The sequence below is a fragment of the Coenobita brevimanus genome, chromosome 47 (genome assembly GCF_032717465.1).
Source record: "Coenobita brevimanus isolate Jiangsu-jjx chromosome 47, ASM3271746v2, whole genome shotgun sequence".
In the NCBI taxonomy this organism is placed as follows: domain Eukaryota; kingdom Metazoa; phylum Arthropoda; class Malacostraca; order Decapoda; family Coenobitidae; genus Coenobita; species Coenobita brevimanus.
Genome location: NC_137000.1, coordinates 29,553,914 through 29,579,080, shown reverse-complemented (window position 1 = coordinate 29,579,080; position 25,167 = coordinate 29,553,914). Strand labels below are relative to the sequence as shown.

General features: G+C 40.4%; 1 protein-coding gene across 5 annotated transcripts in view; it reads right to left on the bottom strand.

Moving 5' to 3' along the window:
• LOC145399071 (transcription factor 12-like) overlaps nucleotides 1–25,167 on the bottom strand; it is a 185,809-nt gene that overhangs the window by 21,002 nt on the left and 139,640 nt on the right. For 4 of the 5 annotated variants that reach the window (XM_080271821.1, XM_080271823.1, XM_080271825.1 and 1 more), the window contains 2 exons: nucleotides 13,084–13,229; nucleotides 10,359–10,486 (listed from right to left, as the gene is read on the bottom strand). In XM_080271821.1, the coding sequence (XP_080127947.1) occupies nucleotides 10,359–10,486; nucleotides 13,084–13,229 (274 nt within the window). Of the gene's footprint in view, nucleotides 1–10,358; nucleotides 10,487–13,083; nucleotides 13,230–13,465; nucleotides 13,612–25,167 lie in introns of all 5 variants that reach the window. The other variant, XM_080271822.1, reaches the window with a different exon arrangement.

The window sequence follows — 25,167 nt, the reverse complement described above, 5'->3', positions numbered from 1 at the left end:
CACTAACTTATACTCAAAATAAATATTTAAGCAAAACAGACGTCTGTCAAGGCATGCTGACGATCTGAAGGGGAAATATCTGCTAACATTGGTGCATTTTAGCTCTGAAACCTAATTTTTTTATTAAGTTATATTATGTACAATTTTTGTAGCAGATTTCAGATAATTAGGTGCGTATGAGCCACTGGTGGAAAAAAAAAAAAAAAAAAAAAAAAAATCCTGTGAAAAGTGCCAATTCAGTATTTAGTCACACCGAGTTGGGTGAGCTAAGTGAGCAGGAATGGATCCCACTGACTTTGTCCATAAGAAAATATTTTTTTTTAATTACTAATGAATTTTACTGTGTCCAAGCCTTCCTTGTATTTTACTGTGTAATGCAATAAACTATTTATAGTGGCATTTGACAAAGGTAAGAGGCAAATGGGATATTGCCACGAGTTAGAAGCTGGTGGCGTAAGCAGGTTGGTGGCCAAGATGCGTTTCATGTATGAAAATATTTTCTTGTGTTACAAATGGCTTTTATCATGTCAAAACCTTGCTAAAATTATACTGTGTTGTGCAGTAGACTGCTTATAGTTTTATATGAGAGAATAATGGCTGGATTTTTGTGAGAATCATGGACTTGTATATCTATCTATCCATATATATATATATATATATATACAGCAGGTACGCACAGTATGCGAGTTCACAGTATGCGAATCGCATAGTACGCAAGGACCAATTTTTTTATCGAATTTTAGTGTATTTTTTAATAGATGAGACGGCAGCAAAAAGTGGCCCAAATCTGGGGTTACCCCGAGCACACGACATTGCCACCCCAAGACTCAGAGCAGGAGACAGCAGTAGAACAGCCAGCAGAACCAGTGATGGAGAGTGGAGACTTGTCGATGGTGGGGATCAGCTGGGTACTGTGTGCCCTTGATAAAATCAAGGAAGAATTTAAGGACATTGAACACTGTCAGTTGCGAGTGGAGGAAGTGATGACTTCACAGGACAGAACCTTCCGCTACTGCACAGACAGGCACAAACAGAAGGTTAAAAGAAGGAAGCAAACCCTCATCACCTGTTACCTGAGGTCTCAAGAACGTGAGGAATCACTCCCTTCAACATCAGAAGAGCCATTTCCCGGGAAGGATCAAGAGGATGATTCGATGTGTGAGGTGTCAAAAATACACTTTGAAGGGTTTATGAACGAAGTGAGTGCATTAGCTAGTGAAAGTCTCGAAATGCTGGTGATGAGAGCGGTGAGGAAGGTGGTTTGTCACGTGGTGTGGCAGGTGGTGCAGGAGGTGCACGCTAGGTGCCTCACCCTGCCTCGGATCCCCTTCTTACGTCCATCACGCCTGTTGTCCTCTTGGGTTAAGGTGAGCAGTCATATTCTTGTTGGTTTACTTAAGCCATATCCTTGCTAGATTTAATAAAGCCATAATCTTGTTGGTTTACTTTCTCTTAGGTAATATGTCTTATTTTCCCTGTACAGTACAATACTTAGGTCTGAAAGGAGTCTCAAGGGTTACCAATGAAGGGGGGTGCTGCCTATATGTAATTTTTCCCATAAGTTTATGTATTCACAGTACACAAATTCCCAGTATGCAGCCTCCTCTGTTGCCCATAAACTCGTATACTGAGCATACCTACTGTATATATACTGTGTATATATATATATGTTTATATATATATATATATATATATATATATATATATATATATATATATATATATATATATATATATATATATATATATATATATATATGAGTATATATATATATATATATATATATATATATATATATATATATATATATATATATATATATATATATATATATATATATATATATATATATATATATATATATATATATATATATATATATATATATATATATATATATATATATATATATATATATATATATACAGTAATCCCTGTAATATCCGGACGCCCATTTTTCGGACATCCCCAATAACTGGACATTTTCGTCCCGGGATCCAATATTCCCAAAATGGGCCAAAAACTGCAAAAAAATCGAAAAAAATGTTACATTTTTCCCACCCATAATTTGAAATTGCCGCGTGGCACCAAACAGCTGTTACACCATGGTCCTTTCACCCTTCCTTCCTCCCCCCTCGCCGGTCAGGGATGCCATTTGGTATTTTTCATTACCAAATGTGGGCCAATTTGGTAATGAAAAATTCATTTGGTAATGAATCAGAATAATACAATACCAAACGGATTTTTCACATGTATGAGGATACACAGGATGGAGATGGTGGATTATTTGCTCTCTCTGATTTATTTGGTAGCCTATATAGCGTGATAATAATCAACATGCTGTTAAGTACATGAAGAGTGATGAGAAAAAGGCAGAGTTTAAGAGAGAAGTGGAGGAACGATTGGGCAAATATGAATTGGAGCAGATGGGAGACGTGGAAGGTGTGCGTAGGATATTTACAGAAGAAATACGTGCAGCATGTGATGTGGTGTGTGGAAGGAAGAGGAGAAGACGGAGGTGGGTGCAAGGAACAGCGTGGTGGACTGAAGAGGTGAGACAGGCTGTGGCACAAAAAAAGAAAGCATACAATGAATGGATGAGAAATAGAGGCGAGGAAGAAGTTGAGAGGCAGAAGAGAGAGTTATATGTAGAAAGAAAGAGAGAGGTGAAAAGATTAGTAAGAGAGAGTAAGAAGAGAGTGGATGAGGAATTTGGAAGGAATTTGAGTGTAAAGTGGAGGGACTGTAAGAAAATGTTCTGGAAAGAGGTGAAAAGAGTAAGACAGGGTGGAAGTGAAGTTAGCAGGGGAGTGAACGATAAAAATGGTAGATTACTAGTGGAGAACAGAGAAAAAGTGACCAGATGGAGAGAACACTTTAAGGAATTGTTGAACATACAGGATGGAAGTAATGCGAGTATAAGTGGCTGGGGAATGGCTGGGAGAAGGAGGGAGGTGAGAAGACAGGAAGAAATCAGTAGGACAGAAGTTGTGGAAGCAACGAAGAAAGTTAAATCAGGGAAAGCCCCAGGAATTGATGGAGTGTGTGGTGAAATGCTGAAGCATGGGGGAGAGATAGTAGTAGAATGGATGTGGAAGATGTGCAGATTGGCCTGGGAGGAAAGGTAGAGTCCCGGAGGATTGGAAGTCAGGTATCATTATTCCCTTGTACAAAGGAAAAGGGGAAAAAGAAGTATGTGGTAATCATAGGGGCATTTGTCTCCTTAGTATAATAGGAAAAGTGTATGGTAGGATACTTATTGACAGAGTTAGAGAAAGAACAGAGAAATTAGTTGGAGAAGAACAGGGAGGCTTTAGGAAGGGAAGAGGTTGTGTAGATCAGATATTCATTCTTAGAACTTTAGTGGAAAAGATTCCAGAGAAGGGAAAGAAGTTGTATGCAGCTTTCATGGATTTGGAGAAAGCATATGACACGGTGGATAGACAAGGATTGTGGAAAGTGTTAAGAATATATGGAGTAGATGGGAAGTTGTTGAATACTGTGAAGAGTATGTACGATGGTGAGAAGGCTGCAGTGTGTGTGGATGGTGAACTAAGTGAATTTTTCTCTTTGAAAGTTGGGTTGAAACAGGGATGTGTCATGTCTCCATGGTTGTTCAATCAGTACATGGATGGGGTAATAAAAGAGGTACAAGGTAGGGTAGTGGATGTTGGAGTGGCCCTGGTGAGAGAGGATAGTGTTTGGAAACTCCCTGTACTGTTGTTTGCAGATGATACTGTGTTGTTGAGTGAAGACGAAGGGGAGCTGCAAGGCTTGGTGGATGAGTTTGGGAGTGTGTGTAAGAAATGGAATCTAAAGGTGAATGTAGGGATGAGTAAAGTGATGGTCTTTGAGAGAGGTGAAGTTAGTGAATGTACAGCGAGGTTGGATGGTGAGGAATTGGAAAATGTGAGTACGTTTAAGTACTTGGGTAGTGTGATGAGTAAGGATGGAGGTTTGGAGGGTGAAGTGCTTGAAAGGGTACAGCAGGGAAGAAAGGTTGCTGGTTCTTTGAAAGCAGTGATAAGAAACAGGGAAGTGAGCATGGAAGTGAAAAAGTTACTACATGACAGTATTGTGATACCAACTCTAACGCATGGAAGTGAAGCTTGGACGTTGTTGGAGGGACACAAGTCAAGAGTGAGAGCAGTGGAAATGAGTTATTTAAGAGGAGCCTGTGGAGTCACATGGAGAGACAGGCTGACGAATGAGGATATAAAGGAGCGTTGTGGTGTGGATGTGGATGTGATAGGAAGCGTTATGAGGAAAACACTGAGGTGGTTTGGCCATGTGGAGAGGATGGAGGGTGAAAGACTGACGAAGAGAGTGTATGTGAGTGAGGTGGAGGGGGGAAGGGGAAGGGGGAGGCCGAGGATGAGATGGAGGGATGGGGTGGAGAGGTATATGAGAGAGGGGGGTGTGAGTTGGAAGCAGGGCAGTGAAATGGCGGGGGACAGGGCGACTTGGAGGCGATTTGTTTGTGGCCACCCCAAACGGGATTGAGGCGTCTGGCAATAGATAGATAGATTACATATATTTCCACTTGTATATATAATTAGTGAAGAATAAATGCTAGCTTTAAGAATTTGGTAATGAAAGTTAAAAACGGTAATGAAAATTGAGGAGTTTGGTAATGTGGTCGTTGCGATCTGGCAACTCTGTTACCCCGCCATCATCAACAGTCACAGCCTAACTCCGATCGAGAGCAGATGCTTATAGCAATGCAAGCCACAGGTGCTTGTTTTTTGTGAATAAACAGTGAATAAACTGCAATACCTCGCCACTAAAACACACGGGAATCTACAGTGTTGTGCAGTGTTAAGAAAATAGAATTTGGAGTGCAAAGGATTAACTGTGGACTGCAAACTGGCGGTTCAAACCAGTCCAGGAGCCAGGGACTTTTTGTAAGTACCCAGAACGTTTAATATTGTATAAACTTACCTCTAATACCTCATTTTATGGTTCTTTTGCATTTATTTCAGTCTTTTATGTCCCTTCTTGGTGTGATTTGGGTCTTAAATAGGTGCAATGCATGTCCAGAGGGAGTTGTATAGGTGTTTTTCTGAGTTAGGGTCCATAAGTACAAGTCCAGGAGGCTGGGGCCCAATATCTGGACAGGACCACTATCCGGACATGCCTTTGGCTCTATTACATCTGATATTGGACGGATTACTGTATACATATATATATATATATATATATATATATATATATATATATATATATATGCAGTATAGCACACCGTCATTTTATAACTGGGATGCCTGTTTGAAAACCGACTGTTTAATGACTGAATGTGTAATGAATTCAGCATCAGGGTGATCATAAAGCAAGAAAACCACTTGCGTAACAAGAAACTGGGCATCATAGCTATCATAAAAAAAAAATAAAAAAAATAAAATAAAAAATAATGAAATGAAAAAAATGGTGCTAAAATGTTACAACAATACATGTGAACAATCTTATAAAGATCAATTATAAAATGAAGTGTACCTATCAGTCACCCAGTTCCACAGCTAGCCCAATGCCACAACAACAGACGTCTTCTTAATGCTTACACAGAAATCTTTCGACTTCATACCTTCTCCACTCTAGCATATGTTGACCAAGTCTTCCACTCTCTGCCATCAGCACAAGATCATTGGTGCATAAGAGTTCCCACATGCACCCCACTCTGAGATAACTTGGTAGTGCTTATACGGTATTACCGCAATGAACCACAAGAGGATCAGGACTGACTCCTGATACAGTCTGACAATAACCTCAAACTCTTAACTTTGTTCCTTGACTCTGACATCAATTCTAACATTTTTAAGAAGTACCATCATCAACCCAACAATAAATTCCTCAACCCCCAACTTTCTTACTGCACACCTTACATCTTCCTTTGTGATTCTGTTAAAAAGACTTTTCCAGGTCCACAAACTCATTATAATCTCCTATCCTTAGCCAAGTTCTACTATACTATTCCTCCAGTTGTCTAACCATAAATATTACTTCTATGGTTCCCCTAACTGGCATGAACCTAACTACCATTTCCCCTCTACCTCTTATTAATCTGTTCATTATACATCCCACAACTTTAATTACATGATAAACCAGCTTCAGACTTCCATCATAACTTTGGTTTAAGGTGTCACCTTTTTTATGCAAGGAAGAAGGAACCAAAGGCCAGACATCTGCAAGACTGTTCCCTCTAAGAAAAAAACAAAATAAGATAACAGAGATCGGTTCAAGATGCCTGGACACACTGCACTTGAAAGACTAGAGGTCATTAGCAGAAGGAAATAAAGACAGAGGAAGACAGTTCCAGAGCTGACCTGCTGAATACATGAAGGACTGGGAGTAACTGTTAATTCTTGCATTAGAGAGTTGAACTAAACAGAAATGAGAGTTTGTTGTTAGATGAGTGTTATGTGCCCAATGTAGTGGTGGAGAGATGCAAGTGGACAGCTCAGAGGAGCAGTGACCATTGAGGAAATGAGAAAAAAGAGATAAAGATGCAACAGTGTGGCAAAGAGACAGGGGATGAAGGGAACCAGTAAGAGGAAGAGAGTTAATGAGACAAAAAGCCTCTGACTAAGTAGCTGAATCCCCAGTCTCTAGGAACCACACAGCTATAGCGGTGCTACTGTATTAACTAGACCTAAGAAAAGTTCTATTCCTGACTCACCATAGGCCTTCAACATATCAGCCAAGATGCCTGATGGGCCTGGTGCTTTATCATTTTCCAGACTGCTAGCTCTTGCACTGGTTCAGATGGTGTCAGAACATCTCTGTTCTATTTAAATTTTTCACTAAGTAGCTGGCTATAGTGGATTCCACATCTTCATTTTTTGAGCTCACCTAAAATGACCATTCTTCCTTATCATTCCTCATACTTTTCTTTACATTACATCTTTGCTTATTTTGGCTATCTGCTTTGCCTTTTTTGTATGTGTATCTCATCCCATTTCTAATCCATCTGTAAATTTCTCTCTCTCTCTCTCTCCCTGAGAGCTTCTTAGCTTTATATACCTTGTTGTTTGCCTTTCATTTAGCTTCCTTGTACTAGTCCATGCTGCCACCCTTTTTCCATTCCTTCCATAGTCTGTTTCTCATTTTTTATATTTTCTACTTTCTCATCCCACCACCAGGTCTCTCTGTACCCTGCAATACCCTTGGTTCAGCCACAGACTGCATACATTGCATTTAAGTAGCTTTCTTTTAATAAACTCCACTTACCTTCTACACCACCTATTTGTGGGCAGCCTCACAGGCTAATTCAACTTTTAAATACTGTTCCCCAACATCTTCCTGTTTTCAGTCTCCAGATTTCTGGTCTGAGTATAAATGTCCTATTATGTCTGTTAGATCAGCTTGACTTAAGATCACACAAGACCAGACTCTTTGGCTGCTACACTCCTCAGCATATGCTCTTATACCCCTCACTATATTTCTGCCTGATTTGTGCTGAACTGCTTAATCACTCTGGCTATGTACGCCCCATGGCTATGAGGTAGGCTGGCAAATATGATACACATCTGTTCTCTCTTTCTGTAAACTCTGTTTAATGTACCACAAACATCTTTAAGGTATGTATCATTTTCTGAATATTCACACTCTTCAAATGCTAATGCTGAAACCACCACAAATACTGTACCAACTTTTATGCTTAGCCTACTTACATGGCCATTTAGGTTGCCTCCAACCATGTCGTATCGTACCATAAATGCTGCATGACAATGAGTATTTCATGGTGAAGGTTATGTTCTAAACCAAAAGAAATGCAAAGTCTGCAAGACCATGGCCTCTCAAGGTACTGAAACTTCTTGAGACAACCATAAGCAGCTCCTTGGACGTAATTAACCTTTACACAATATGGGTTATGGTGAAAATGAAACAACAGGATTAAGAAAGAACTTATTCTACGATGTAATGGGCCTCCACTCCTATGAAAGTGTGTGCATAGCCTGGAGCAAGAAAACTTACCTGACACTGGACAATGAGTTCTCAACACATGACAGTCCAATGGTAAAGGCTTACTTTACAGATGTTCATGATATTCAGTGCCACCAACATCCACTGCACTGCACTGTCCATTGCAGCCAGTGGGTGCTGTATCTCAGTAGCTGGGCTGCCTTTGGCCACTGAAGTTTACATACACAATAGGCTAAGGGCTAATCCTACAGATTATGAAGGTTTAATGTCCAGCCTCTTGCCCCCTCTGTCAGAGCTTGTATCTCAATAACCAAGCCATCTTTAGTTTGGTACTATATATTGTATACCAGTATACAAAATACACTTGTGGTAAAGGCTAACTCAAAGGATTTTTTTGAAGCTCTGGCTCCCCCTCCCCCCAAGTGCTTAGCTGGCAGTTTGTACTAGCTGTATTTCAGTAACTACTGTAGGCCCCTCTGTGCCCGCAACTTCACATGTACAACAGGTCTATGGGAAGGACCAATCCTAATGATTTTAAGGATTCTATCCCTTTACCCCAGGACTTCCCAGTTTGAAGATGCTCTCTCGCAGTAGTCATGCCATCTTTAACTGTGCAATTTTACATGCATGATAAGCCTGTGATAAACGCCTAACCTGACTTTTCAAAGTGATATGATATTAACCCCTTCAAACCAGTGACATATTTTGTATTTTACTCTTGCTACCACCATCTTAGTAAGCTTAGGATAGATCTCTCCCACTACCTGAGTTAGTGAAGGTCATATCTAACTTATCCAGCTCAAAAAGTCTGTTCTAAGGTATATAAAGTCATCTGGAGATAACAAGAAGATACCGTATCAATAAAAGACCATTGGACTGAAAGAATTGAAGTGAATCTTGTACAAGCTGAGAGTGCTGTTCAGTGAAATGCATGACTGTGGATTACCTCATACTGATGGGCTGCCTGGGTGTGATGGTAGATTGTCTCTGGCATAAATGCCTTTTGAATACTTTATTCCTTAAGCAGTATAACTAGTGTAATAATTTAAAAAAGTAAATAAACTGTTACAATAACACACTGCAGCTATCAATATATTACAGATTCAACAGGAGTACATTTTAGAGGTTCATAAAAGTTCACCCTGGTGGTGGGTGAGATTTCCCTCTTTACAATCAGATTTTCAATAATGAATGACATCCAATGAAAGGGAGGTGGAGGAAAGGTTTAGGAAGTGGAGAGATGGTATGGGGCAAAAGGGTTTAAGTGTAAATGCAGATAAAACAAAAGTGATGATATCTAGGGTTGGTGGCGGTACTGTCAAAGACGAGGGAGAGTGGCCATGTGCAGTTTGCCACAAGGACGTGGGAAGTAATTCCATCTTGTGCGGTGTGGGTGATAAATGGGTGCATAAGAGATGTAGTGGTATCAGAGGTAGACTGCGAGATAATGCTGATTTTATGTGTACGGCGTGCCGGGGTGAGCAGGTGGAGATCATCAGACGTGAAAGGATTGAACTTGCTGGTGAATCTCTTGAGTGTGTGGAAGAGTTTTGTTATTTGGGAGACATGTGTGCTGGAGGTGGGGCTGGAGCTAGCTCTGTGGCTAGGGTGAGAAGTGGTTGGAAGAAGTTCAGGGAGCTCTTGCCTCTCCTGACATTGAGAGGGCTCTCCCTACGTGCTAAGGGGTCTTTGTATGCAGCATGTGTTAGGAGTGTAATGCTGTATGGCAGTGAGACCTGGCCAGTGAAGGAGGAAGACATTCGCCGGCTCAGACGTACAGAAATGACAATGATTAGGTGGATGTGCAGTGCGTCCCTGCGTCCAAGGCCTGGAGGGGCTGGGTTTACAATGGAAGAGTTGAGAGGTAGGATGGGACTGGAGTGTATTGGTGTTGTGATGAGGAGAGGTAGATTGAGGTGGTTTGGACATGTGGAGAGGATGGGGGATGATAATTGGGTGAGGAAGGTGAGAAGTGTTAATACTGGGGGTGGGGTTATGAGGGGTAGACCGAGAAAGACATGGGACGAGGTCATTAAGTGTGACCTTAGGGTTAAGGGACTGAACAGGGAGGCTGCAACGGATCGTGCAGCGTGGAGAGCCGCCATTAGGTGACCAAGGCCGACACATGCAAGCATGTTGGAGCCTTTAAAAAACGAAACGAAACGAAACGATACAAGACCATTACAGTGCCATTCACAGTATTAAATGTTCTGGACTGTAGCTACTTAACTTCAGGCCCCTACACTTCTCATGTGGTAATGAGACTTTGCTTTTACCTTTATTAAAAAAAAATAATAATAATAATCCACAACCTGCCTTACCTCCAGTATCTCCTCATATATCAGAAACTATCGTGTTCATCACTCCCCATATTATTCTGCTGTTGCTTTACTTCTCAGTCCTTAAATTTCTATGGCAAAAATTGTTAGGTACTTACAGGCAGGTTGGGGAAGGGTGGTGCCATACTGGAAGGATGTGGCAGGTGTGGAGGTGGCAATTTTGACCCGTCAGATTTCTCTTCTTCACGCCTCTTCAGACAAGCTGCCTTAGGGTTCAGATTACGCTCTGTTGGAAATGAATTGTGGTAAGTCCAGTGGTATAAAACTGCACTATACACTTATGAGCTACAGCTGAAAAAAAGCTCTCTGAAATCTCTCCTCTACCATTATTATTATTATTATTTTTTTAGAATAGCTGCCTAGAGTATGGAGACAAAATGATTATAAGAATGAATTTTGTTACCATTAAGAGCAAGGGTGTTGGATGACTATCATACGAAGTTTAAAAAAAAAAAATGTAACACTATACAATTAATTCATGTACAGTGTACCATACAGCTGCTTCCTTACTTACAAACTTTTGAAATGTGAATTTCTTGTATTTCAAACTTTGCAAAATGTTTATTATTTTTTTCTGTGGCATCTAAAATCACTTTATTCATGGCTTTTTAAGATTTGATGACAATGTACTAATGATGAAATTTGCTTGAGACAATTGGTATAAAAATAACATTTTGGTTTCTTCCTGTGTTCATTACGTTCACCAAAACTTGCAAGGTACGCACTTCGCCCCAGGCATTAGTGAATTTTGACTTATGAACTTTCAGAGTTCCAAACCACCTCTTGGTCTTAATCAGGTTAACAAGTATGGGAGCAACTGTTTCTGAAATAACTAGTGCATAATAAAAGTTAATAACTCTGCAATTTTTTCATTAATGTGATGTAAAGAAAACCCCACTTGAAACATTCTGTTCTGGCTCGTGGATTGGCAACTGCGATAATAAAAAATAAGTCTGAGTATGAATATACTGTATATATATATATATATATATATATATATATATATATATATATATATATATATATATATATATATATATATATATTTAAAATAAAAAATAAGTCAGTAGTGGACTTGTAATGGCTGATGATGAAATGATATATATATATATATATATATATATATATATATATATATATATATATAAAATAAAAAATAAGTCAGTAGTGGACTTGTAATGGCTGATGATGAAATTATATATATATATATATATATATATATATATATATATATATATATATATATATATATATATATATATATATATATATATATATATATGTTTTACTGGTACTATTCTTATATATGGCAAATAAAAACCCTACCAATCAAAAGGTTTAAAAATGTCCTTACTCACTTTCACTGGCTGATTAGAAATGCAGTGGTGAACAGTATCAGATAGCTCAATCCAACATAAACATCAGATTAATGCCTAGTGGAGCAAACTTTACAAAATAATTACAACAAACCATTATCTTATGGCCAAGTGCTTGTTTCTGCAATTATATGAGAGCAAAGCAAGTGGAAAGCTCATTTTCATGAATGACTACTATCTACCTATCTAATGCAAGTAGCTGGTTACAACTGATAAATATCTAATGCTTCAAAATATGAAACAGATTAAAAGAAAAATTATTAAACTGCACTAAATATATGAGACAAAATGCCAGACATACAACTAAAGATTTACTAAATTTAACCCCTTCAATCTGATGATGAATTTTACTGGTATTCATATTATTTATAATCATCTAACTTATTTATTTTTTGCTATCTCCAGATTTTTTATTCACCTTTGGAAAGACTTTACAAACTGGAGGAGTTTGATATAGCCTTCATTAACCCCTTTGCTCTAAGATGTCTCCCCTAAGGTGAATGAAATTATCAAGTAGTTAAAAAAAAAAAAAAAAAAAAAAAAAAAAAAAAAAAAAAATCCTCAGAGTGAAAGGGTTATGCACAATTAATAAGAAAAATTTTAAACCGTCAAAGTTGACTGAGGGTGCTAAAAACTGAAAGCTCATCACACATCTGGTCAACCTAATCCCCTTAACACAGATAACATAAATCCAAACATGCAGCACAGGCTTACAAATATTAAATAAACAAAACATAATAAAGAAAACAGAACCCTGGTAAGAGTGAGAGAAAGGTAAAATACAAAACAAAAACATACATTACTGTACTCATAACAAAGCGAGGAAATCACTCATCCTGCAAGACCACTGGGATGTAACAATTAGAGAAAGGTAAACAGAGTGCAACAAAGAACCAAAAAAATTTTAAAACCTGTATACAGTACTACAGGGAACAATGGGCTGTTCTGGATATATAAATAAAAAAAAAATCTTTTAACTTTTCAAGTGTTAAGTTAGCAGGTGTCAGTAATTATATGCTATAAATTTTGAAATGTCAAGGATTGTCATGTCACTGGCATACAACACTACAATATGACCCTGACATTGTTACTGATTTACAGGATATCTGAGCACATAACTGCCCATTGTAAAAACCTTTCACCTCCCCTTCCGCCTGTGTGTGTGCATCCAGAGTCAAGACTAATTTGTTTGCTAAAGGAAGGACCACAGAGCAGGGTGTCATGGAAAGATTCAATTCAAAAGACTCCTCAACCATAGAGAAAACCAGAAAACTGTGCCCTTAGATATTCCTAAGGTAAAACTGAAAGAGGAAACCAAATAAAATTCAACCATGACTAAACAGTTCCAAAAGATATCACACAGCAGAGCTGATATCTATGTGATTTAATGAAGGCATAACATGAGACATCAAAGACTGCACTCAGTCTATTAGTAACAAGTGTGTACCTCTGACTTGCTGTTCGAGGGACATTATAACATCAACTGCCATGTTGAGAATGCCCAGCTTAGTTTGGGGCTTGTCAGTTTTCAGATGTGTCATGCACATCCTCCCCAGTTCCTTGAGAGCGTCGTTTATGTCACGGATTCTGATCCTGGTGGGTGAAAGAACAGGTGATGGTGTGTTAGTGCTAGTAGTTAGTGGATGGGCAGGAACCCCAGGCTGGGTGCAACCTGACCCAGCTCTCACACCAACCCCCAGACCACACCTCATAGCTGAGTCATGTGATAGGTTGACTTAATTGGTGAGACATGGGAGGTGTGGTATAAGGGTAGGTGGGTGGAGTGGGAGAGGTAGGAGGTCCCAGTGAGGCCACACTAGGATTCTTACCTCTAACCTGCTGCTCCAGAGTTGTGATCACTTCCACCGCCATGTGCAAAATGTTAAGCTTGGTCTGCGCCTTATCATTCTTACAATGGATCATACACATACGACCTAATTCCTTAAATGCTTCATTTATATCACGAACTCGTACTCTGAAAGGCAAAACCGTAAATGTCATCATCAATGATAACCAAAAGGAATTCATTTGCAAAGTGCATGAACGCACTTAGTGAAATCATGAAGCACGTATAATGTCTGAGGGTGTATTAGACCATCTGCACAGCTGAGAAAGCAGCCCCTTCATATATGGGTTATTGGAAGTTACAATTAATGAGCACATTTACGGTTTCCATCTTCCTCAAGTAACCAAAATTTTAACATGCCTCTAATCTTAAAAATCTGGAAATGAAATTTTTGTTAATTAAAACACAACTTACAAGTATGTAAAATCAAACTGAAATACCCAATATGAAGGGGAGACATTAACTATATGCAAGGCAAATGAAATCCTCTACATTAAAAGAAATGATCACATACAACAAACATACAATACAATACATAAAGAAACTCGGTACAATACACAAGACATGATAGGAAAGTTCAAATGGCAAGCCAACATATAGAAACAAGCAAAGGGGAAAACTCACCCTAAAGTGTCCTTTTCTATTTACTGATAAACAGTATACTGTACATTCCGACAGGAACTTCAGGGTGGCCTAGACAATAATGCCCTAGGGCCATCCTCCCTCATAAACAGACTGGTCTTGCTATGCGACTATTTGTTGTGTGATAAACTGCTAGAACGATAAATCAAAAGTTACACCCTTTTTCAGTAAAATGATAAAAAACTTATCCTGATTTCGCTACACTGATATTTGCAATGGCTGCCTCTGAGAATCTCATGCCGATGCAGTCACACAGCCACACTTTTCCTCACCCTGACCACTCCATTCTCCACTGGCCTCACCGCATCACTCTCCCTCGGCCTCAGTGCATCATCCTTCCTTGGCCTCAATGCATCATTCTCACTTGGCATCACTGTATCACTCTCCCCATCTCTCTTCACCTCCCCCTGAGGACCTGGAGTGATCATCCAGGCCCTCCAGCTGTCCCCCTGCCTCAGGGAGAGAGGGACCCTTGGTGAGGAGTTGGACTGGCCTAGGACAAACTTCTGGTGGGTAGTAGAAGTTTTTGGGGGTCATTTTACTTTTTCCAGTTGAGGTCACTCTCCCTAACCCTACTGAACCCATGTTATATCGATCTCTTTCTGTGACAGGTTTTCACCTGATGTAACCCTATCATACAGCAAGACCTGGCTGTACTGTACTCCAGCAACATTTTCAGTCTTGCTTCACTCTCCACGTATTCCACATATCAAAACCATATCAACGTATCTCCTAACTACAGTATTAATGTCCACTTCCACCTCACTTTGTTTCAACAGACATTCACCTAAGTGTTGCAAGAAACAGTACAAAATAATATAAAATAAATGAAAAGCAAATAAATAAATTAAACTTAAAAATACATAAAAACTGTTCTGTACGCTTGTTAGTGGCAAAATGAAAATAAAGAAAAGCATAATGAGACTAAGAGATGAGAAAGTAATACAGTATATGGGAAAGAAAAGGAAACGAGTAAAATAATGGACAGTAAAGTACCCTGCGGTCAGTTTCTAAAATATTAAAAATATTACAAGGCTTGGTGGATGAGTTTGAGAGAGTGTGTAAGAAACGGAACCTAAAGGTGAATGTAGGGAAGAGTAAAGTGATGGTCTTTGAGAGAGGTGAAGTCAGTGAATGTATAGCGAGGTTGGATGGTGAGGAATTGGAAAATGTGAGTACGTTTAAGTATTTGGGTAGTGTGATGAGTAAGGATGGAGGTTTGGAGGGTGAAGTGCTTGAAAGGGTACAGCAGGGAAGAAAGGTTGCTGGTTCCTTGAAAGCAGTGATAAGAAACAGGGAAGTGAGCATGGAAGTAAAAAAGTTACTACATGACAGTATTGTGATACCAACTCTAACGTACGGAAGTGAAGCTTGGACGTTGTTGGAAGGACACAAGTCAAGAGTGAGAGCAGTGGAAATGAGTTATTTAAGAGGAGCTTGTGGAGTCACGTGGAGAGACAGGCTGACGAATGAGGATATAAAGGAGCGTTGTGGTGTTGATGTGGATGTGATAGGAAGCGTTGTGAGGAACACACTGAGGTGGTTTGGCTATGTGGAGAGGATGGAGGGTGAAAGACTGACGAAGAGAGTGTATGTGAGCGAGGTGGAGGGTGGAAGAGGGAGGGGGAGACCGAGGATGAGATGGAGGGATGGGGTGGAGAGGTATATGAGAGAGGGGGGTGTGAGTTGGGAGCAGGGTAGTGAAATGGCGGGGGACAGGGCGACTTGGAGGCGATTTGTTTGTGGCCACCCCAAACGGGATTGAGGCGTCTGGCAATAGATAGATAGATAGACATTTATTGCAGTATTATGAAATCAGATGACGTGAGGAACCTGCAAATGACTACGACAGTTGTTGTTGCTGTTGCTTAACCCAAGGATATCCAGTCAAGAGGACTTGACAACCACTGTTAAGCAGCTGCTTCTGTGGGACCATCCAGCAAGTACAGTACACTACAGTACACAACACTGTGTAAGGGTCCATGCCCCCTTGTGTTGACAGTGCCTCATCAGGGTTGGACCAGGATCCTTCCCATGGTGAAGTGCTGGGAAATATGTTTCCGGTCCCATGTGGATGCTGCAGGGGCCATCCAATGTGCTCAGTGCCATCACATTTAGGCTCCTCATCAGCGCCTAATCATGATGGATGATGAGAACAAAATATTGAATTGCAGTTGAAGAAGGATCTGGAAGACAGGACGGCAAAAGGAGCAGATGGGGAGATTGAATGGAACTTGAATGAAAGTGCAGACCAGCTGGTATGGCCAATCCATAATATTATTAACTCTTCACTGAACAAAGATGTAACCAAATGGAAGAGTGAATATACTGTTGTTTTACAAAGGAGGAGATAAAGATGACCAGTTGAATTATTGTGTGTGGTAATCACAGGGGCACTGGTCTTCATAGTGTAATAGGAAAAGTATATGGTAGGATACTTATTGACAGAGTTAGGGACATAACAGAGGAATCAATTGGAGAAGAACAGGGAGGTTTTAGGAAGGGAAGAAGTTATGTAGATCAGATATGCATTCTTAGATCTTTAGTGGAAAAGTTTCCAGAGAAGGGAAAGAAGTTGTATGCAGCCTTCTTGGATTTGGAGAAAGCATATGACTGGGTGGATAGACAAGGATTGTGGAAAGTATTAAGAATATATGGAGTAGATAGGAAGTTGTTGAAGGCCATGAAAAGTATGTATCAGTGTGCTAAGGCTGCAGTGCGTGTGGATAGTAAACTAAGTGAATTTTTCTACTTGAAGGTTGGATTGAAACAGGGATTTGTCATGTCTCCATGGTTGTTCAATCTGTATATGGATGCAGTTATAAAAGAAATACAAGGTAGGGCAGTGGATGTTGAAGCGGCCTTAATGAGAGAGTGCAGTGTCTGGAAACTCCCCGTAGTGTTGTTTGCAGATGATACTATGTTGTTATGTGAAGACGAAGGGGAGCTGCAAGGTTTGGTAGATGAGTTTGGGAGTGTAAGAAACAGAATCTAAAGGTGAATGTGGGGAAGAGTAAAGTTATGGTCTTTGAGAGAAGTGAAGTCAGTGAATGTACAGTGAGGCTGGATGCAGAGGAAATGGAAAATGTGAGTGCATTTAAGTACTTGGGTAGTGTGATGAGTAAGGATGGAAGTTTAGAGGGTGAAGTGCTGGAAAGGGTACAACAAGGAAGAAAGGTTGCTAGTTTCTTGAAAGCAGTGATAAGAAACAAGGAAGTGAGTATGGAAGTGAAAAAGTTACTACATGAAAGTACTGTGATACCATCAATAACGTATGGAAGTGAGGCTTGGACCATGCTGGAGGGACAGAAGTCAAGAGTGAGGGCAGTGGAAATGAGTTATTTGAGAGGAGCATGTGCAGTCACATGGAGAGACAGACTGACAAATGTTGATGTGAAGGAGCATTGTGGTGTGGATGCAGATGTAATAGAAAGTGTTAGGAGACACATTGAGGTGCTTTGGCCACGTGGAGAGGATGGAGAGGGAGAAACTGACGAGAAGAGTTTATGTGAGAGAGGTGGAGGAGGAGAGAGGGAGGGGGAGGCCAAGAATGAGATGGAGGGATGGAGTGAAGAGGTATACGAGGGAGGGGGGTGTGAGCTGGGAGCAGGGCAGTGAAATGACAGGGGACAGGGTGACATGGAGGCGATTTGTTTGTGGCCACGCCTTAAGGGATTAAGGCATCTGGATCTATATACAGTATATACGGCTACCGCAAATTGACTTAGGACCTCCCCCCACAAGGTATTAAAAAACACAAAAATCATAGTATATCACAATGTTTGTTCATGAAATGCCATTCATTAATATGAAATCATGTTGTCCTTGTTTTTCAGGACCAGTTGGATGCATTTTGGTATGGAATCCTCTTGGATCTCTAAAGTAATCTAAGGACATTTCTTTGCACCAAATATTTGTCAGTTCAGTCTTGAGGTTGTCCAGATTGGGTGTCTTCTTCTCTGCCATGATTTTCTTCATCTTTGCCCTGCAGTTTTCTATCGGATTTAGATCCAGACTGTTGCCAGGCCGGTCAAGGACCTCAATCCAATTATCCTGAAGCCATTTTGTCACCTTTCTTGTGACATGGAGCTGAATCGTGCATGAAAAAGTCACACCCATGAATAGCAAAAAAGTTTAACAAATGATCTATCAGAACTTGAATGCACCAGCCACCATTCATCATCAAGCTTTCAGGAAGAAAGTAGAGGCCTCTCCTTCCCATTTCACCTGAGAAACATCCCCACACCATTACTGACTGTGGGTGCTTAACAATCGGCACTGTGTAAGCAGGGTCATATCGACTATGGGAGGCAAGGTGATGAACCTTGGCAGAACGCACCTGGAATACTTGAAATGTGCTTTCATCGGAAAACATAACTTTTTTCCACTCATCCGATGTCCAGTGTGTATACTTCTTGGCAAAGTGAATGTGCTACTTCTTCATGCGGTCAGTAAGAAGCAGTTTCTTTGCTGCGGTGCGGCTTGGCAAACCCAGCTCCTTCTGCAGGAGGTGTTGGATAGTTTGAGACGTCTTGTAACAGCTGGGGATGCATTCTCTTCAATTCTGCTGCTGTCAGTCAAGGATTCTTGATTACCTCCCTCTTCAGAAGCGTATCTGTACCTCTGGAAGCCATCTTCTTCTTTCCACCGCCATGCTTGTGCTCTGGTACGACATCAGGTGGCAGGCCGCGCGCTGCAGCAAGAATCTTCATGACAGTTGACTTTGCCCATCCAGTAAGTTCACAAATGTATGCTGACAGGGACATTATCCTGCCTCCATGCAATGATATAGACCCTCTCATCCCTTGAGCAGTACTCTCCAGGCATGACAACTCAACTCTAGGAAAATAACAGGGCAAACAGTAAATCACACGAAAAAAGTGGGAGGTGCGAGCTCGGAGCCATGGGAACATATACTCCTACCCTTGCTTCTGGGCAAGCACTGACGTGCTGAGTGTTTCACCACCTCCCGCCAACACCAGAGGAATTCCCAGTTACTTCTTGCCCCAAAAGTTCACTTGGTAGAGGTGGAAACACAAAGACAGACAACTCTCCTATAGCCATTCTGTGTGTAGGTCTTAAGTCAATTTGCAGTGTATATAAATATATATATATATATATATATATATATATATATATATATATATATATATATATATATATACTAAATTCATCATTTTTCATTCATTCATCTAATCCAGTACAGCCCCATGAGGATCGTATGAGCATACGGCTAGGCAAGTTGGCCCTGACATTTAAGATGAGTGACCAGCCTCACTCATCCCTGAGTGGAATTACGTGGGCAGTAAACCCCAACCATCCCTTGGATATAAACCTGTACCAGCTCAACTCAATTGGAGTGCCTTAATTGCCCAGTAAACTACCAGGCAGCAGAATTTGGCTATACTGTATGTATACCACCCAGCACTGTTATGGTTTCTTTGTGAACATGAAAACATTTGGCTTGTCACTCAGTGTAGAGTCACCCTCAAACAGAAGGAAGAGGAAAGAATGAGGAAAGGAAAGACATAAGAGGAAGGATGGAAAGAGGGAAGGAAGAGAGGAAAAATGCCATGAATAACTTCGCAACAAGCTTGTTCCACACACATATACACACACACACACACACACACATGGTTGGGCAGTCAGACAGGAAGGACACGTCAGATGAAGCTCCTGAGACAATAATCGGCAAACCATTGCCCAGCTAAGTGTATTATTTGCAGTATTGGTCAAGCTCATGTCCCTACCACAAAATGAATGAATCAGACAAAACAAACTCTATAAGTGGTGTGTTTTATATAAGAAAAATAGTCAGAAAAAAAAAAATAAGTGGCAAACAAGCAACTACAATAATCCCTGTACTATCAGGACGCCCACTTTCTGGACTCCCCACTTACCGGACATTGTGGGCCTGGACCTATGGAACCCAAAAATGGCCAAAGAAAGAAAAAAATCCCCCCAGAATCCTAATTTTTCCCACCTGTAATCCGAAATTGTCACACGGCCCCGAACTGGCCAGCTGTGTTTACACACAGCCCCTTCACCCCTTCCTTCCTCCCCCCCTCACCAGTTACCACCTAACTGCCATCACGAGTTGATGCTCATCGCAATGGATGCCGCACGTGCTTGTTTTTGTGAATAAACGGTGAATAAACTGCAATACCTCGCCACTAGGGCACATGGGAATTTACAGTGTTGTGCACTGTTAAGAAATTAGAATTTAGAGTGCAAAGGATTAATTGTGGAGTGCAAACTGGCGGTTGAAACTGGTGTGGTGCAATTAAGAACAGAATGTGCAATGTTAAACAATTATAACTCACAGTGCAAAGAACTAAGTGCAGCACAACACTGGATTACTGTAAGTGCTTCAAGAGCATTTTCACCACTGCCAAAGCCTCAGAGATGGCAGCCACAGACGTGCTGTAAGTATCCTGTACACTGCTAAACATTTTCCATAACCACTTCAAATTCCTCATTCTCTGGTTCTTTTTCATTTATTTCATGCTTTACATCTATTATTGGTGTGAACATGGTCTTAAATAGGTTTAAATAGGTGCTACGCATGTCCAGTAGGGAGTTATTTAGGTGGCTTTCAAAGTTAGGCTTGGTTAGGGTCCTTCAGTTCCAGTCCAGCAGGCAGGGGCCCACTGTCCAGACTGGGCCCACTTTCCGGACACGCCTTTAGCTCTGTTACATGGGATAGTGGAGGGACTACTGTAGTGACAAAGGCAACAAGTAGCTTGCTGAATAGTGCTGATGCAGTAAACGACTCAAATGAGTGAAAGATTCTGAAACAATGGCATTCTCAGACAAATTAGAAGAGAGAGATGAAAGTAAAAAGGATCCCTTCTCTTGTGACTTGGTAGATGCTGATATATTTATAATGTTAACAGAAAGAGTCAGGAAGTTTAAGAAGAATTTTTAGGGATTAAAATGGAATTACAATGAGAAGGAAAAAAAAAAATGAATTAAAAAATGAAGTGATAACAAAGGTACAAGAAAAAGATGCTGATGTAAGTGAAATGTCAGCAGAAGTGAGTGACTTGAAAAACAAAATGTGAGAAATGAGTATTAAGTGGTAAATCACCAGCAAATGTTAAGCAAAAAGGAAAAGGATGAAGAAGTAATAAAACAGGCAAACAACATACCTGTATTAGAAAAGAACAAAGTGTTAGAAGAATTTGTTGATGTGGTTTGCACAATAATGGATGAGGTGAAAACAACTTATGCTCAGATATTAAAAGAAAAGGATGAAATAAACGCCAGACAAAGCACTGATCCAGTTGGGTCTGAAAATGTAAACATCAGGCAAGAAGTTAAGGAAGTGAAAAGGAAAAATTCAAAATTACTAAGGCAGACAGTTGACATGAACAAACCAATATTAACTGTAAGCAACAAAGAGGAAGAAATAAAGAAGAAACTAATCTGAGACAAAACTGAAATGAGCATTATCATGAAAATTATAAATAAAGTAATAGAAGGAGCATCAGAAAAAGATATTGAGGAATTTCACAGTGTAGGAACATATGAATGTGGTAAACACAGGCCAATGAAAGTAACAATCCAAAGCTCAAATATAATGGAAGAAGTAATGAGAAACGCCAAAAAACTACAACATGAGGAAGAAATAAAGAACATATGGATAAGGAGATACTTAAACAAAGAAGATACGGAAATATTAACAGAAAAACTTGATGAAGCAAAATGGAAACATAATGACAGGACTGAAGTAGATGAAAGACATTTTTCTTCAAGGTAGTACGGATACAAGTGAGGAATCAGTATATTAACAGAATTCATCATTCATGCATCATCTAATCCTGTGTTGCCCCATAAAGAGAGTAGGAGCATGGGGCTAGGCAAGTTGGTCCTGACATTTAAGATGACAGCGACCAGCCTCACTCATCCCTGAGGGGCATTACATTAGCAATAAACCTCGACCACCCCTTGGATATAAACCTGCACTGGCTCAATCCGATTGGAGCACCTTAATTACCCACTAAACCACCAGGTGCCAAAATTTGGTTGTATGGTTACCACCCAGTGTAGTAAATGGTTTCCTGGTGTACAGGAAACCACCTGGCTTGTCATTCAGTGTAGAGTCACCCATGGACAGAAGGAAGAGGAAATAATAAAAGAATGAAAGACAGAAGCAGAAGGAAGAAAAGAAGCAAAGGAAGAGAGGAAAGGGCAGGCACCCGAGAGCAGCACTACATCGAGTGAGCGGATGGTAAGCGCCCCCACCTACCACACACAGGAAGGAAAAACATTAATTAATTCATTCATCATCTAATTCAGTGTCGCCCCTTGAGGAGCATAGGAAACGGGGCAAGGCAAGTTGGTCCTGACATTAAGTTGAGAGTGACCAGCCTCATTCATCCTTGAGTGGCATTACAAGAGCAATAAATCCCAATCACCCCTTGGATTGAAACCTGCATAGGCTCAATCCAACTGGAGTGCCTTAACTGCCCACTAAACCACCAGGTGCCATAATTTGGTTATATGGTTACCACTCAGCATGGTAAATGGTTTCTTGGTGTACTGGAAACCATTTGGGTCATCACTCAGTGTAGAGTCACCCATAAGCAGAAGGAAGAGGAAAGATTGAGGGAAAGAAAAACAAAAGCAGGAGTGTAAAGTCACCTGTAGGCAGAAGGAATTAAAAAAAAAAAAAAAATCCATACACTAGATTACTGGTGTCTTCCATTCATAAAAAATCTGTAACAGCTGGACTTGAACAGCAGTAGGTTGAAGTTTGGGGGAAACAACTCAGGGTAAGTGAGTTCCAAAGATGATGCAGTTTGGAGAATAAAAGATTTCTGATAGGCAGTTCTGCAATATGGCAGTGTGACATTCCAGTCATGAACAATACTAGATGCATGGATGCAACTTTGTCTGAGCTTCTGCCATTATAGTATCTGAATAATAATGCAAGGGAAACAACACTCCTTCTTACCTATAAGGAAGGCAGATTATTTGTAATAGCAGGGTTATTAATTATTCCAACAGCTTTGGTCTAAATTTTGTCTTGTTGTTTTAGTGCAACCTCTCCACATAAATTCCACAAGGATAAGCAATATTCTAGCCGTGAGCGCAGATGACTCTTATAAACTATAGATAACTGCTCGTCAGAGAAGAAGCTATGAACTCTGTACAATAATTCAAGTTTCTCTGGGTCAGTTTTAGCAAGTAATCAGGGATGAGAGGTCCAGATGAGGGCACTGTTAAGTGAAACACCGAGAATTTCAATAGTTTTGGAGACAGGAATATTAGTGGCACTGAAGGTAATAAAGGGATATGGCGATATCTATCTGTTAGTAAACTGTATATACTGTATTTGGTTTTACTAGCATTAAATGAAACAAGGTTATTTTGTACCCATTCTGTGATCCTAGATAGGTCTTGATGTAAGGAGATGGTTATGCTGTGTTGTGAAGTAGAGACATTGAATTTTGCAAATGGGTATTTAAGTGTGAATGAACTGTGAAGTGTTGAGTAATCTGCATATGAAGAGATTGGATTATAGGTGACAGATAAGAGATCATTATTATGAATTAGGAATAGGGTTGGAGCCAGAACTGATCCTGATATAAGAAAAGATTAAAGAAAGATGCAAGAAAATTCAGCTATCCAGACAGGGCATAGATCAGTGGAATGTATTACCAGAATTTGTGTGCCAAAAACACTCGCAGTTTTAAAGAAAAATATGATAAAATAATATCAAAAGATGGGACACAACAAGCCTGACTCAATCCTGTAATAATACAATTAGGTAAGCATGCACACACACACACACACACACACACACACACACACACACACACACACACACACACACACACACACAGCTCGCTGGCTCAGTGGTAGCGTTCTCGCTTGCCATCTGGCAGACGGGAGTTTGTGCCTCGCTCAGGTTGCAAAAAGTTTCACTGATGAAGTGGGCGGTTACTGTCCCCCTAGAGCAAGGGGATGGGTGTGTGCATGTGTGAAGGTCACAGCCTTGCCCTTAGATCGGACTATATGAGCTCTCAGCTCCCTTCCGGGAGGGTAAAAGCTGATGATCATGACCATCAAGTGATCCTGACCGACCCGGTGAATTACACACACACACACACACACACACACACACACACACACACACACACACACACACACACACACACACACACACACACACACACACACACACGACATGACAAACAATGTACAAGACACAAATCATACACACAAAACACACACAGCAAAGCTGAAGACATCCAACTGGAGTAACATAACACTCGGCTCATGCTACATTACAGCTGTTCCATACCACATATCAGGAGAAAGTCATAGTTTTCTTCTTGTGCTACGTTAAAGCTGCACTAGAATTTGTGTCTTATTCGAGGTTCTATTGTACTATAGATTTGTTCCTTGGCAGTAGTAGTTGTAGTAGAAGAAGTGGCTCAATCGGTAGAGAGTTGGCCTGCAGTCCTGACGGACCCGGGTTCAAATCCCGCTGAGGCAGGGAACAGTTTAAGGATTTGAATTTCAAAAAAATCAGACTTTACTGATCTACCAGAAGGCCCGCCGACATGTCGTAAAAATACCCCCGCTAATACCAATACACCAGTCCTGTATGAGACAGCCCTAGCATGTATTCAGTATGACGGTGGGTGTTAGCGCCGAAGTGGTGACATGTAGAGGTGTGCGGTACGTAGGAGGACTACTGGGCCTTGAAAGCAGGCTGTGCAGCCTATGCCCAGAGTAAAAAAAAGGTTCATACGAATGTGAACCAAGTAGGTTGCTGGCTGAAGTTGCCTCTTTCCTCTGATCCATGATCCTCCATTCATGAGACAGTGAGGGAGTTAGAGATGTTCATATAAGTTAGCAGTGGAGCCATCCCACTATATCAGTGCCACCACATGAAGGTGTTCTTCTATACCATCCATTTCTTGCTGAAAATGACCTATGATTATACAGATGGTCCTTGTTTTGTTACTCTTGTTGTGGCCCATGGGTCCTCTGGAACTTTATGAACCACAGCAATTCTGGTTACTTCAA